This window comes from Labeo rohita, chromosome 13, assembly GCF_022985175.1.
Source record: "Labeo rohita strain BAU-BD-2019 chromosome 13, IGBB_LRoh.1.0, whole genome shotgun sequence".
Taxonomy (NCBI): domain Eukaryota; kingdom Metazoa; phylum Chordata; class Actinopteri; order Cypriniformes; family Cyprinidae; genus Labeo; species Labeo rohita.
Genome location: NC_066881.1, coordinates 23,157,183 through 23,172,641, shown reverse-complemented (window position 1 = coordinate 23,172,641; position 15,459 = coordinate 23,157,183). Strand labels below are relative to the sequence as shown.

Sequence of the window (15,459 nt, the reverse complement as noted above, 5' to 3'; positions counted from 1 at the left end):
TAAACTAGGTTCTCTTTCACATGCTATTGCACTTAAACTGTCAAATACACACAAGTTTATGTTAAAAATACACACGAGTTACAAAAACGGTCGGTTTTGTCTGTGAAGGTAAACAGCTGGGAAAGAAATTGCGTGTTTATATTAGATCTATGTTGCAGCAGTGTAATATAGCATTAATAAATCAATAAACTCACTGCTCTCTTGTCTCTTCTAAGAAACCCTACTTTTTTTCTTCTCCTTTGCTCTATATCTTCTATAGGAGCTGCACGAAGCCTTCCTGTACTCTGAAAAAGTAAAGGGAAAGATTCCAGGTGATTCCACCCCTCCACTGAGCGCTGCTGTTCTATCCTGCCTCCGTTCTCTTTTAACCTGCCAGCAGCCGCGGCTCTGCCACTCTCTCATCAGCTTCCTTCAGCACTCAGGCCATACCAGAGATCACGCCTTACAGGATGTCTTCATTCAGCACCTCACCGAGCGAGTGAACGTGCCTGTGTATGAAAGGAACGAGAAATGGGTTGAAGAGGTATGTTCAGTGCTGGCCTTAGCACCGTGGGGGCCGGAAAGGTCAAATGCTCAGCTAGAGACCCTGTGGGAGGGTTTGTGGTCGGCTAGAGAAGGGCCGATGACGGAGGAGAGAATTCTGGGATGCCTGCTAAGGCCGCAGGGTCAGGCTCTGTTGACGGCATACTGCTCCACAGCACTTAAACTTCTCAAACAGAAACTGCTGAGAGAAGCACCACACACACAGGGTGAGTCAATTAAGATTATTGTGGTCATACAGGCAACTAGGAAATTACATTTTGTTTCTGTAATAATGTGTTATTTTTTTTTTCTATGAATCTTGTAGCCAAATACTGACAATGAAACACTAGTAATAGGTTTGCCTCTTTTGTTAATGATCAATATTCGTAATATTGTTGTGGAAACCGTGATGCATTTTTTCAGGATTATGTGATGAACAGAAAATTCAGAATTACAGCATTTATTTTTAAAGTGCAATGCAATTTTTTTTAAATGCACATCTGAGCCATGATTAATAGTGGTTTTGCTTCCAATTTGTGTGTTCTGTATTAAGGAAGTGAAGGAGATTGTTACTGGTGTGTGTGCAACCTCCTTTACTTTGACTTTTCACACTTCTGCTCATGTGGTCGTAGTTTCCTCCCAAAAAGTCTTCTGTTGTCACACCATTTGCATGTGATCTTTTTTTTATGTTTTTAAGCAGACATTGTGTTGATGCTTGTCAAAAACTCATTTCTATTTCCTTCTAGTTGACTTGCCTGATCTGGAAAGGGTCATGCTTGGCTTGTGCTGTCATGGTGACAAGCATTTGGTGTGGAAAGCCATTTACTTTGAGTGTTTGAGCACTGGAAAGCACTTTCTGGAGCAGGTCTTGGTAGGTGTACACAATCAGACAAACAAAGGCCTAGAAATAAGTGAATGTGTAAGGTCTCTGTTTCTGTTTTAATTCCTGAAGTTAGTTAATGAGACTAACTTCATCAAAGTTCATTCACTGAAAAATAACACTTATAAAAGTGTATAGATGAAAGCAACACAATGTTTCCTCTAGTTTTATAATTGCAATAGTCTATCCTTGTTGTTTGCAGCTTACTGGTTTAGATCTCATAAAACGGGAGGAGTTCACCAAACTGGAAACACTATTGCAGGCTGAGTTTCAGCCTTTGTCCCGCCTCTTGTTGTTGTTGGGCTGGATGCATTGTCAAAGCCTGGATTCTGCCAAGACCCTTCTTGGAGTTCTACATCACCAACAGGTCAGTAGTCATTTGGACGACAGTACAAAGTATCCTCCCTTGAGAGTTTCACAACGCGTGTGCGTAAACAAGGCGCAGCACAAGCGTGTTCCACGTCAGCAACACCACATGCATGCGAAAGAAATTGTTGAATAGTTGTTGTCTTTGTTTTCTTTGTGCACAAAAAGTATTCTAATAGTTTCATAAAATTAAGGTTGAACCACTGATGTCACATGAACTATTTTAACAGTGTCCTTACTACCTTTCTGGGCCTTGAATGTGGTAGTTGCATTGCTGTCTATGGGTCAGAAAGCTCTTAGATTTCATAAAAAATATCTTAATTTGTGTTCCGAAGATGAATGAAGCACTTACGGGTTTGGAACAACATGAGGGTGAGTAATTAATGACAGAATTTTTGTTTTTGGGTGAACTAACCCAAAGAGTTGATAGAACAATAATAGATTGGTGTGGCAAACAACTCCTTCAAATAGTTCCATAGAAATGTTGGCATGTAAAAAGGTACAAAATACACGCCAAACAAGCACTTATTGTAGCAACCTAGTACCTTGTAAAAATAACATTGTCAAAAAATCAGTTTGGACAGACAATCCAGAAATAGCAATTTCAGGTAGATTTTGCCTTTTTTGTGTTTTTAAAGACTTTAAACAAGGAAGTTTTGTGTTGTCTGATTAGGTCTACACATGCTCAGTAAACTTTTAAGGACCTACTTCTTGGACCTTTCTCAATCCTGCCCCCGCCTCCCTGTCTCACTTCTCTTCCTGTATAAAATACTGTCCTATTTTAATGAACGCAAAAACAGAAGAAATAAACCTTTAATAAAAAAAAAAATCCCCTCCAGCTAAGGCGTGTGATCTTGAGCTTTTTTAAAATGTGCCATGTTTCCTTGTGCAACACTTAATGACGTGTACACCTTCATTAGATATAGGAGATGGCATTCAGAAGAAAAGTTATTGATATTTTGTCTAATTATTAATTAATTAATTACATGATGTTTTGAATAATTAATCTAATTAATCGTAAAAAAAAATTACTGTGAAAGGACCCACAAAAGATTTAAAGCTATTTTTGTGTTAAATAAGAAAACATCAAGTAGATATTACACTTTGTAGCTTTAGAAAGAAATATTTTATTTGATTCAACAAAAAGGTTTATTGCACATAAACATTTAGGCTGCAATGTAAACTATGGAACATAAAAAAAAGAAGATAATTTGAGAAATATCTCAGTATTTTTTGTTCATATAATTAAAGTCATTGGTAACCAAAACAGCTTTGTTACAGTCTTCAAAATACCTTATTTTATGTTCCCCAAAAGAAAGGTTTGAAACGATATGGGGGTGAGTAAATGATGACAGAATTAACTTTTTTTTTTTTTTTTTTTTGTAAACTGTCCCTTTAATTTTTTAGTTTTTATTATTATTTTTTTTAATGAAATGATAGGCTACTTTAAATAAGGACCTAAATCTGCCAGCAGGTGGCAGTAAATATCTTTATGAGTCATTAGCTTAAAGGGCTGATTCATTCAGGAATAAAGTAAATAGCTCTCTTTATGAATGGGCCTTTGAATCATTAGTTCACACGATTCGTTCAAAACGCGGATTCATTCAGAAATCAAACACTGCTGTGTTGCTTGAAGACGTGCAACAATTCTGCTTTGGCTTTAAAGGTAATATGCTCTTTGCAAAACTGAGCAAAAACACATTATATTGTGTTTACAATATAACACAATATCAACCTTTTATTTACTGAACTGTTGTATAAAATCACATTTAAGCTCGTGATAGATCGGGACATAATCAGCAAGTCAAAATCAGTGTCAAATTGCTCTTGCTGCCCGTGTGATATATATGTAAATGTATCAATATGAGACAAAACACATACAAGGGCCTTTTTTTTGCACCAATATCTTGAATTTTAGGGCATAACTGCATTTGTGGAGTTGTTGCTCTGCATCATATTTGTCAAAAGTCAACTATATGAAATATAAGGTCCATGGGCGGGGCCAGTGCGTTAACTGCGTTAAAATATTTTAATTGCGTTATTTTTTTCATAACTAATTAATTAAGTTAATGTGTTAAACTGACAGCCCTAAACTAAATATATAATAATTTCACATTAGTGTGTGTGAATGTAAATGAATGAATAAGTTCCTTCTTTCTTGCTCTCTGTAGCCCCAGAAAAATGATTCCGTATTGAGTGAGTTAGCTTGTACTCTGTCCTCTCAACTTGGTGTGCTGGAATGGTGCGACCAGAACAACCCGTGAGTTAAAACACTGTTTGTACCCTTTCTTTTTTTTTGAAATGGTAGATTTAACCACAATAATGCATGCTAAAAACTTGGACGTTATGTAAATCATTCCTGTTTAGAGATTAAATGCTGTTTGTTAATCTACACTACTGTTCAGATTTTTTGAATGAAGTCTTGTGCTTACTAAGGCTGCATTTATTTGATCAAAAATACAATAAAAAAAAGTGTTATTAAAATTTAAAAGAACTGTTTTTTGTTTTAATATAATTTATTCCTGTGAAGGCAAAGCTGAATTTTTAGCAGACATTACGCCAGTCTTCACTGTTGCATGATCCTTCAGAAATCATTAAATTGGTGCTCAGGAAACTTTTCTTGTCAATATTAAAAATGATTGTGCTGCTTATTATTTTTCTGGAAAATGTGATGACTTTTTTTCAGATTCATTGATTTTAAATTTTGTAGCATCTTAAATGTCTTTACTGTTACTTGTGATCAATTTAATGCATCCTTGCTAAGTAAAAGTGTTAGTTTCTTGCAAAAAAAAAATCTTACAGTCCCCAAACTTTTGAACATATTGCATACATTGCATATGTTTGTTTATTTACGAGTATGTGTACTTGCACAGAGGGATATCCCATGAGGCCTTGCTGGGTCACCTACACATGCTGGACAATCACTCTGCCCTGTATGTGTTGCACTCCCTGACACCCCTCACCAAATACGAGGAGCACAAAGTTCTGGAACTGCTGCAAAGAACAGGTATAAGACACAAGGGGTGAATTTGAATTCACACAGATCTGCAGAAACTTTAAATTATTGTTCTGCATTTGTAGGAGATCCTTCATTAGTGGAGTCACCCAGCAGTTCTGTTCAGCGGAACATCACTTTGTTTCGAGGCTTCTGTGCCATGAAGTATGCCCTTTACGCCATCTGTGTGAATGCACACACGCACACAGGCTGCCTGGACTGTGAGCCTCTGCATCAGCAGCAGACAGAGGCGGGTCAAGGGGATGAGCCAACTGAAGGTGAAAGTGCTGCTGTTTTATTTTTTCTATTAGGAAAACAAAAATAATGTCTCTTCCCATTGTTATATCAACCAATCTTAATAATAAATTAGTTAAGAGCTTTAATATTTCCCGTTCCTATTTCATAGTTTGGGTGACTTTATTGTTCAAAAATGGTGAAAATAAAGATTGAATAGGTGTGTCAAATAGGTGTGCAAAACGTGTTTTTTCTTGTAAATGTGTATGGCACAGTTTCAGTGATGACATGTGATGTGATGACATACTTTACCTTTCATTCTTTACTCTTCCCAGGATGCTCTGATCTATTCCAGCACTACTTATCAGAATGTCAGCTGTACCTGGAAGCTGTTCCTGCATTATTCCGTTTGGAACTCCTGGAGAATATTTTCTCCCTCCTCTTCCTCTCTGACTCTGACTTCAGCCCACAATCGGATCAGATCAGCACCAGCACAGAAACCCAACCAGACACAAACACTGAAAAAAAGATACTAAACGATACCAAAAATGTGAGCACAACTGAGAGCGTCTTAAAAGCAGAACAGGAAGGTGGAAAGATGGAGGAATTGAAAGAAGAGATCCAAAGTAGAGAGTCTGATCAGATAATCCCTGAGTTTAGCCACCTGATGTCAGGGTGTCGGGGGTTTCTGGTGGACTTGAGTGTAATGGAGGGGATTCTGCGGCTGGTGAGAGAGGGCTTGGAGGGCGTGTGTGGAGTCGGGCAGGAGGACGGCAGGGCGCTTGCGGCCGATGTGGAGTTGGCAGAGAGTCTGGGATGTTCTGTTACTGCAGAAACGTTCAGTGCCCGGTTACAGAGATTGTCTAAATACACGGCAGAAGCCCAGTGGAGACTGCAGATTGTTACTAGCAACCATGGAAATGGGAATGGTGAGAAATATGATGTAGTGTTTTGATATTCATGCAAGGGTTTAATACATATACTACTGTTCAGAAGTTTTGGGTCTTTTTTTTTTATTCAGCAAGGATGCATTAAAATAATCAAAAGTGGCAGTAAAAACATTAATAATGTTACAAAAACATTACAAATAAATGCAGTTCTTTTGAACTGTGAAATGTATCATAGTTTCCACACAAATATTAAGCAGCACAACTGTCAAAATTAAAAATAATAAGAGATGTTTCTTAAGCACCTAATTAACATATTATAATAATTTCTGAAGGATCATGTGACACTGAAGACTGTAATTATGATGCTGAAAATTCAGCGTTGCCATTGCAGGAATAAATAACATTCTAAAAGATAAAATAGAAAATAGTTGTTTTAGATTTTAATAAATTGTAATGATAATAACAATAATATTTTTACACAATATAAACACAGCCTTGCTGAGCATTAAAAACGATTTAAAAAAAAAATCTTACTGACCCCAAACTTTTGAATAGTAAAATTACACTACCAGTCAAAAGTTTTTGAATAGGATTTTTAATCTTTTTTTAAAGAAGTCTTTTCTGCTCACTAAGCCTGCATTTATTTGACCCAGAGTACATCAAAAACTGTAAAATTTCGAAATATCTTTACTATTTAAAATAACTGTTTTCTTTTTGAATATATTTTAAAATGTAATTTATTCCTGTGATTTGAAAGCTGAATTTTTAGCATCGTTACTCCAGTCGTATAGTCCTTCAGAAATCATTATATTTCTGATTTGCAGTTAAACTTTTTTTATTATCATGTTGTTGTATTTGTATATACATGTAAAACTTTTTTGATGAATAGAAAGTTTTTAGAAAAAGAAATCTTTTGTAACATAAATGTCTTTATCATTACTTTTGATCAATTTGAAGCATCCTTGCTAAACGAAGTGTTAGTTTCTAAAAAATAAAAATGATACTGACTCCAAGCCTTTAAATGGTATAGTATGTGTACATATGTTTATGTGTAATGTTACAAAAGCCTTTTATTTCAGATAAATGCTGATCTTTGGATCTTTCTATTCATCAAAGAATCCTGAAAAAAGATGTACCCAACTGTTTTAAATATTGATAATAATAATAAAAAATGTTTCTTGAACAGCAAATCAGCATATTAGAATGATTTCTGAAGGATCATGTGACACTGAAGACTAAAGTAATGATTCTGAAAATTTAGCTTTAATCACAGGAATAAATTAAATTGTAAAATATTTCACAATATTACTGCTTTTAGTGTATTTTAGATCAAATACATGCAGGCTTGGTGAGCAGAAGAGAATTCTATAAAAACATTAAATGTCTTACTGTTCAAAAACTTTTGATAGTGTATGTGTTAACATATATGTGTGTTTGTATTTGTAGATGGCTTGTACCTTCCATCTCCACTTCCCAGTCCAGCATTTCCTCTGAAACGCCAGGGCAGTGGCAGCAGCGGTTCAGGTGTTCGGAGGAAGAGAAAAAACCACCGGCATCGCTCTGAACGACACCCTTCACCCGAACGACAGAACGGGGAGGTCAGCACCAGCGCCTCAGGTCAGTTCACACAAAAACATTCACACCTTCTTAACTTCCTTCCCACATCCTTTCTAAATGCTAACATTGTTTATTGCTTGTGCTGTCTTGCAGATGGCGGTGTGTGTGTTGGGGCTGTGTGCCGTGGGACTGAAGTGTGTCCGTGTGGTGGGCCACACAGCTGGCTGGTTCCTGCTATGCTCTCCCCACCTGAGTCTCTCCTCATTGCCTGCATACGCAGAGGCACCTACATAGAGGCCCAGCAGGTGAGACATGATGTCATTTCAGTAATGATGAAGTTACTGTGTATTGACATTACTACCGTTTTTGTTTACAGGAATAGTTGTCAAACATTTTGTCATTAATTACTCACCCTCATGTTGTTCCAAACCCACACGACCTTTGTTCATCTTTGCAACACAAAATGACATCTGAGAGCTTTCTGACCCTGCATATACAGCATGTAACTGAAATGTTCCCAGTCCCAGAAATGTAGCAGTAATTATTGACAGTTAATAATGAGTAATTTTTTTTTTTTGGGAAAACTATCTCTTTAAGGGTACAGCCAGCATAGTAGCAGGTCTAAAAGGAATCTGAGAAACATTTTAAGCATTTTTTGCACTAATTTATTCTGTGTGGACCTAATTTTTCATTGTTGGTTCAGATCCATGCGTTTGGGCTTTTTTTAATGCCATGTGTTTGTTATGTTTTTATTAGGTGATTGCGATGTATGGCTTGGAAAACTCTGAGTGTGCAGGTGAACTGGTCTTTATGGACCGGTACCGGGAGGTCCTGATTGAGCTGGCTCAGGTGGAGCAGAAGATAGAGAGCCAGTCACTTTCTTCGTCGTCCTCATCTTCAGAGGGTCTGGGCACAGTGAGTGTTGCTCCAGCTGGCAGGACAAGAATGGGCAGCAGCAGCAGATTAACACTTAAAAGCATTGGGAGTGCAGCAGCTGCAGGTATTGCACAAACAAATTTTACTATCTAAAGAGGACATGACATAGGACTGTTTTTACAGTTGAAGTCAAAAGTTTACGTACACCTTGCATGATCTGCAAAATATTATTTAGTTTACCAATTGGTTTACCAAAATAAGAAGGATCATACAAAATGCATGTTATTGTTTATTTGGCTCTGACCTGAATAAAATATTTCATATTTGGGGCAGTCATGGCCTGATGGTTAGAGAGTCGGGCAGTGTGTGTGTATTCACTTCTCACTGCTGTGTGTGTGCACTCGTGATGGGTTAAATGCAAAGGACCAATTTCGAGTATGGGTCACCATACTTGACAATACGCTGTCACTTTTTCACTTTCTTTTCATATATCAAGTTTACATATACTTGATTCTTAATACTGTTGTTACCCGAATGATCCACAGCTGTTTTTTTTTTTATTGATAGTTGTTCATGTTTGTCCTGAACAGTTAAACTGCCCAATGTTCTTTAGAAAAATCCCTTAGGTCCCATAAATTCTTTGGGTTTCCAGCATTTTTATGTATTTGAACCCTTTCCAACAATGACTGTATGATTTTGAGATCCATCTTTTCACACTGAGGACAGCTGAGGGACTCATATGCAACTATAACAGAAGGTTAAAATGCTCACTGATGCTTCAGAAGGAAAAACAATGCATCCAGGGGTGGAAACTTTTGAACAGAATGAGGATGTGTATATTTTTCTTATTTTGACTAAATATATTTTTTTAGTACATCTAGTACTTCCCTTCAGAAGCTACAGAAGATACATGTTTCCTAAAAGACAAAATAAGTTAAATTTACCCTAAATTTACCTGTAATACCTTCTGTTTCCTTCTGGAGCATCAGTGATTGTTTGAACCTTCTGTAATAGTTGCTATATGTGAACATCCTTTATGTAAAATCTTTTTTTCAGGTCAGTACTGAATAAGCAATAACATGCATTTTGTATAATTCCACTTATTTTGGTAAACTAATTAACATTTTGCTGATTATGCAAGTTGTATGTAAACTTTTGACCTCAACTGTATATAACACTATATACATAGCCCAGCAACTGAAAGAATGAAGTGTGTAATGTTTTTGAAAAGTAGTGATATCTATAAACCTTTTTTCTCATTTGGTGTCTTTCTTTCCTCAGGCATGGCCTTTTATTCTATCTCTGATGTGGCTGAACGGTTACTCAGCACCTCGAGCCGGCCTATACCCTGTCTAGAGGACAATTACTGGCTCTCCCAGTGCTCTATAGACTCCCCAGACCTCGTGCGACCCCTGCTGGAAGAGTTGAGCCCTGCAGCTATGGCAGCCTTTGACCTCTCCTGCTGTCAGTGCCAACTGTGGAAAACTTCAAGGCAGCTGCTTGAGACTGCAGAAAGAAGACTTAGCAGCTTCTTGGAGGGTAGAGGTGAGTTTGCATCAAGGATCTTTAACTGAGCCATCTTTATTGCTGAATCCTAACCTATTTTGTCTATTACAGGTGTACGAGTAGATCCAAAGGTTCCTCATGCCAACGGTATTAGAGGCTTCCCTTCAGTACTGCAGCAAATCAGCAAGATTCTTAATAGAACCTCCGCCAGCAAAGGAACAAGTAAAACAAGTTTGAAGATTTCCGCACACTTGTATTTTACCTTATGTAAGGTAAAACTATAGTTTTACCTTACATAACCTCTTTATTTTAACATCTTTCGTCTCTAGACTCTAATGGGGAGGAAAATGCTGTCTGCAGCCCATTTGGCTGTAGTGCCCAGGAAGTGCTGCTGTCTTGTCATTCAACATTAACAGAGGAGAGTATCGCCTCCCGGCTATACCTGAATCAGCGCCTAGAGGTCACGCTTCAAACCCTGACCTCTGCCACTAACACCTCAGGTATTGGCAAAGTGAACTTGGCATTATCTTTGTGCTCATTTCAGCACACTGAAACTTTATGGCACTTTAAAAACATGATGATTTTCATTGAATTTCTGGGTTTTTCTAGAATTGTTCAAAATTTGTGCCCGCTGTGTTGTAGTTAAGGAGTTAGTTTATTCAAAAATGAAAAATTCTGTCATGAATTACTCACCCTCATGTCGTTACAAACCCATAAAACCCCTTGTTCATCTTCAGAACACAAATTAAGATATTTTGATGAAATCCAAAAGTTTCTGACCATGCATAGGCAGCAACGGTACTATCACATTCAAGGCCCAGAAAGGTAGTAAAACACTGATAAAATAGTCCATGTGACATCAGTGGTTCAACCTTAATATTTTGAAGCTACAAGAATACTTCTTGTGTACAAAGAAAATAAAAATAACTCTTTTATCTTCTTAAATCTTTTTTTTTTTTTAATCTGTTGTCTGTAGTCTACAGACTTTTAATAGGACCATATGTATGGTTAGAACTGAACCATATACAATATATAAACAATGTTTTTTGTTGTTGATTCTCATTGGCTGATTTTAATGGAAGCCCATCTACAAAACAATTATGTCTTAAAATGTTGAAATTATGAGAGGAGATGTGACAAATCTTACAAAAAAGAGATAAGAGGAAATTGTAAATAAAACAGGAATTATGACATAAAAGTTGACAATCATTACAAAAAGCTAAAATTCTGAAATAAAACAATTGATAGTCAAAACTGAAATAAAAATGTAGGAATCATGAAATAAAAGTTGAAACTGACAAAGAAATTCTGAGAGTAATAGTTATGTCTACTTCATATTTTATTCTTGATCTCATAAATTCAATTCTGAAGACTGTCATAATTATAATTGACCCTTTGCAAAATCCAGCCCTTCTTAGTTACTGTTCCTATGTCTGACAAACAATGCCACTCTCACACTACACATTATGTTCTCACACAGTGGAAAAAAAAAACATCGAGACGCAAAGAGGAAATAGATCACTGTATTGCCTTATTAGATCAATTGACGTGAACTGATTGCCTTTTCTTCTTTACTTAAAGCATAAAATAAACATGAATGATTATCAGTGCAAAAACATCAATACACACCATTTTTCAAGTTTAAGTCCACCAAAGTTAATCTACTGTCCTGTCTGATTTTTTTGTTGGACAGAATGGCAGATTCGGTGTTATTAGTGGTCAGATCGCCTGTAAATCAAGCTGTTTGCGAAGGGTAAATTCTCTTAGGAGTTAGATGTTTTTGCAGCGTATATTCATGAAATGGTATGAATTGACTGGGAAGTTTTTTTTTTTTTAATTTTGATGTGATATTACATCAAACACAACGCTTATTCAAAATTTTCTGTGGCCTGACCCCTTTAAAATATAATTTATGTTATTCATTTTGTTCTCCTACAGTAGATGCTTTGGGGGGGTAGCTCTCTCTTGACGGCTCTGGCTGAACAGGCTGGTCTTAAGCAGTCTGAACTGGATTCCCACCCAGTACGGACTGCTATGAAACAACTCCTACAGTATCTGGACCAGCTCTGCCCGTCTGAGCCTAACAATACCTCTGGCAGACCAGATTACATACGCAGTTTCCTTGATTACGTCAATGTGTTGGCTTCAGTACTAGTGCGCAGTCTGTGGTCAGAGGGTAAGAATTCCCCTATCAACAGAATTATGGAAATGGCATGTCTATAAAGTATTAAGAGCTGTGCATCTGATCTTAGATCAGTCCATGGAAGTGAAACTTGGAAATCCTCTTTTGCTGTTGCTTCAGTCACCTACCCAGCTTCTGTCTCTCCTGCTGTTTGACAGACAGGTGTCACCTGATAGGTAAATAATGATCTGTCTTTCTTAAACTGCTGCATTATGTGCAAATATTTATAATCAATCACATATGTCTTTGTTTGCAGGGTTCTGTCTCTCCTGCAACATGAGCGGCTGCGTTTGAGTGTGCAGCAGGTTGTAGTTCAGCGCTGCTGTGAAACTCTCCCTCTCTTGGATTCTAGAGCTGTAACCTCTTCTCAGGGGCAACCAAGGATTGCAGGGGTTAACAGTGGGGTGTTTTGCCCAGCCAGCATTGCCTCAATTCTCCAGCAGTATGCTCAGGAGTGCGCCCCTTCCCTTGACCTCTCTGACCCTGCCACAACCTCCGACCTCAGTTCTGAGTCTGAGGTCTCAGTGGAGGACGTGTCTGCTACATCCACCAGTCTCTCCACCTCTCCACCCTCACCATCTTCATGCCCTCCTTCTTCTTTTCTCCTCACCCCATCTGCGCTGTCTTTCCTGAAGTCCCGTTCCTCTCTCGTCGCCGCCTTGGCTTGTCTCAGTGCCAGTCGGGGTGGGGTGACCCGGGCGACCTCCTCTGGCTGGTCAGGCTATTTTCGCGGATCTGGGCGTAAAGAGGTGGTTTTGGATGGTGACCAGATCTCAAAAGAAGGGGAAGCCCTGCTTAAAAACTTCCCTATCCTGAGAATGTACCTACGGACCATGGCTGAGCCAGTTCTAGGGGTCTCGTTGGAAGCAGATGAGGGTCTTGGGGTGGCTCTCTGTGGGAAGCCTGTGGTGGGAATGTTGTTTTCTGGCTTGCAGAGCAATGTGGGACAAGCAATGGCTGCTGAGGCCTTCCAGCAAGCACTAAACATGGGTGATCTGAACAGAGCCTTAGACCTCCTAGAGCTGTATGCACAACCCTGCAGTCAGGAGGGGGCACTCCGGGACAAACTACTGGCATGCACTGCTCTGCAAGGTAAGATTTACCTAGGTGACATAGTGTCTGTTACAGTTTTTAGGGCCTGAGCAACAGTTGTGCGAGGACCCTGTTGGAATTACTCAGTTTCTTCTTCTTCTCCAAAATGAATCACATTTTTGAAGGCCTAAACATGCTCGAAAACTTATGAAACTTTTGCACACGCCAACAGTGGTGAGAATTTACATCTGATATGGGTTTCAGAAGTGGGTGAGTCAAAATGGCTCGATAGCACCACCTATAAAACTTCAACGAAGTGCCCCTTGAGCTACATTTCACGTTCGTGTACGAAATTTGATGGACACATGGAACACACCCAATACCTACAAAAAAAGTGTGGTACGAAGTCCAAAACCCAACAGGAAGTCTGTTATTTTGAAATTTCTTTGCAAGTTTTGTGCTGTTTTTGCTTTTTTCAGGTGTTGTATTTGAACAAACTCCTCCTAGATATTTAAACAGATCAACACCGAATTTAATCTTGAAGATCTTGAGTTTTCATTGAACGGCGTGTCTGTGGCGGCCTGACAAACTTTTATGTTTCGCCATGAAACAAGAAGTTGTTGTAATTCAGCCACACAATGATCTGCACCAAAATTCACATGTTTGATAAAAGTCCTGTCCTGAGCCCATATTCAGTTATAGTCATGACATCAACGTTATATTTAGTCAGTCTAATCTAAAGGCCTTTGCAGTGTTAAATTGCGAAGATCTTGAGTTTTCGTTAAAGGGCATGTCCATGGCAGCCTGACAAATTTCGTTGTTTCACCATGTAAAAGGAAGTTGTTATAACTCAGCCATACAATGTCCAATTTGCACCCCCCCCCCCAAAAAAAAAAAAACTTCACACGTTCAATAGGAGTTTTAGCCTGAACACCCCTAAAGGCCAATATACTGTTATAATTATAGTGCCACCTGCTGACAACAGGAAATGGCTTGTTTTACACTAAGTTAAACATGCAATGTCCAAACTGCACTGGATTACACATGTTTGGTAAGAATCCTGGCCCCAAGACATCTAAAGGCCAGTGCTGTGCTACATGCCAATATCCAGTTGTAGCCATAGCGCCACCAGCTGGCAGCAAGAAGTTTGGCACATAAATGACTTTGACATATTTCTTCTAGTTTAACAGATATCTTTGTATATGTCTCTTTGTAAAGAATGCAGCAGTGTGGAGCAGTTGTTTCGTGTAAGGGACTGGGAGCTGCGTGGACGTGTGGTTCTGCAGGGTTTGGACCGCTGGCCTTTACAACAGTGTTTAGAGCTGTTGCAATTCTGTCTCAGTGACCAGGACACCAAGGATCCACTCCGAGAGCAGCTTCAGCAGAGAAAACACGAGCTTGACATGTACCAACGGGTCAGTCTGACACAGCAATGCTCTACTTATTTACTGCATCAGTATAAGACTGGCATAAGGAATTCTTGGTTTTGCAATGTGCTTGTATTAACTGTGTTCCCATAATTTAAAAACTATTCTTTATGTTAAGACACTTTAATGTGCATAAACATGCCAGTAAGTATTAACAGGAAAAAAAACTGTAGTACCATGTCATCTTCTCTCTGATTTTATAAGCTCCAGACTGATGACTGTTTTGTTTTTGGATTGCAGTCGGTGCCAGTGCACATAAGAACTGTATTTTCCAGATTGTAGAAGTGGGCTGTTGACATAATTTTGTCATTTAGATGCTGAGTTTGCAGCCACCGTTGCCATGGGAGACGTGGCAGGGGTTGAGGGAGGAGTCTACAAAGAATCCTGAATCTGTGTTCAGTCTAATGCTGGAGGCCATGGTGAGTCTGAGTTCTGTGTAAATCTACTGTAAACGGTAGTTGAAACATGGGCATCTCCTACGATTATGTTTGAATAAACTGAATGGAGGTATCTGTGCTGTAATACCTTGGCTGAATTGTCCAGTTGATTCTGAATTATTTTGAAGTATTGACTTGACTGTGCCAGTAATATGGGAACAATTAGCACAATTTAATTTCTGTGTTTCTGCAGCTGTTCACATCAAATCAAAATGCTTTCTAGAGCATGAACAGAGAAGATTAGACATCACCAGAGTGAATTTGCGGAGCATTAAAGCCACTCTGTGTAAAATAGAAAAGGATAAAGAGGATGTTAGATATCACTAGAGTGAATTAGGGTGGCATTAAAATCATTCTGTGTGCAATAGAGATGGGTAACGGATTTCTATAACTTGTTATGCTGTCTTGTGGGGTTTTGTAACCTGCTACATCTATGTTGCCTTTCACATTACACCAAAATGCTTTCCAGGATATATAATAAAAACATTTAGACATCACCAGCATGAATTTGGGTAGCATTAAAGCAATTCTGTGTGAAATAGAGAAGGGCAATGT

General features: G+C 38.4%; 1 protein-coding gene across 1 annotated transcript in view; it reads left to right on the top strand.

Annotated features, from left to right (window-relative positions):
* Window positions 1-15,459, top strand: part of zfyve26 (zinc finger, FYVE domain containing 26) — a 32,553-nt gene that overhangs the window by 3,831 nt on the left and 13,263 nt on the right. The window contains exons 5-22 of the mRNA XM_051125739.1: window positions 260-749; window positions 1,269-1,393; window positions 1,605-1,769; window positions 3,940-4,028; window positions 4,642-4,775; window positions 4,850-5,041; window positions 5,333-5,926; window positions 7,334-7,504; window positions 7,598-7,749; window positions 8,201-8,444; window positions 9,602-9,865; window positions 9,938-10,048; window positions 10,156-10,337; window positions 11,768-12,002; window positions 12,079-12,184; window positions 12,265-13,100; window positions 14,259-14,455; window positions 14,782-14,886. Of these exons, the coding sequence (XP_050981696.1) occupies window positions 260-749; window positions 1,269-1,393; window positions 1,605-1,769; window positions 3,940-4,028; window positions 4,642-4,775; window positions 4,850-5,041; window positions 5,333-5,926; window positions 7,334-7,504; window positions 7,598-7,749; window positions 8,201-8,444; window positions 9,602-9,865; window positions 9,938-10,048; window positions 10,156-10,337; window positions 11,768-12,002; window positions 12,079-12,184; window positions 12,265-13,100; window positions 14,259-14,455; window positions 14,782-14,886 (4,392 nt within the window). The remainder of the gene's footprint in view (window positions 1-259; window positions 750-1,268; window positions 1,394-1,604; window positions 1,770-3,939; window positions 4,029-4,641; window positions 4,776-4,849; window positions 5,042-5,332; window positions 5,927-7,333; window positions 7,505-7,597; window positions 7,750-8,200; window positions 8,445-9,601; window positions 9,866-9,937; window positions 10,049-10,155; window positions 10,338-11,767; window positions 12,003-12,078; window positions 12,185-12,264; window positions 13,101-14,258; window positions 14,456-14,781; window positions 14,887-15,459) is intronic.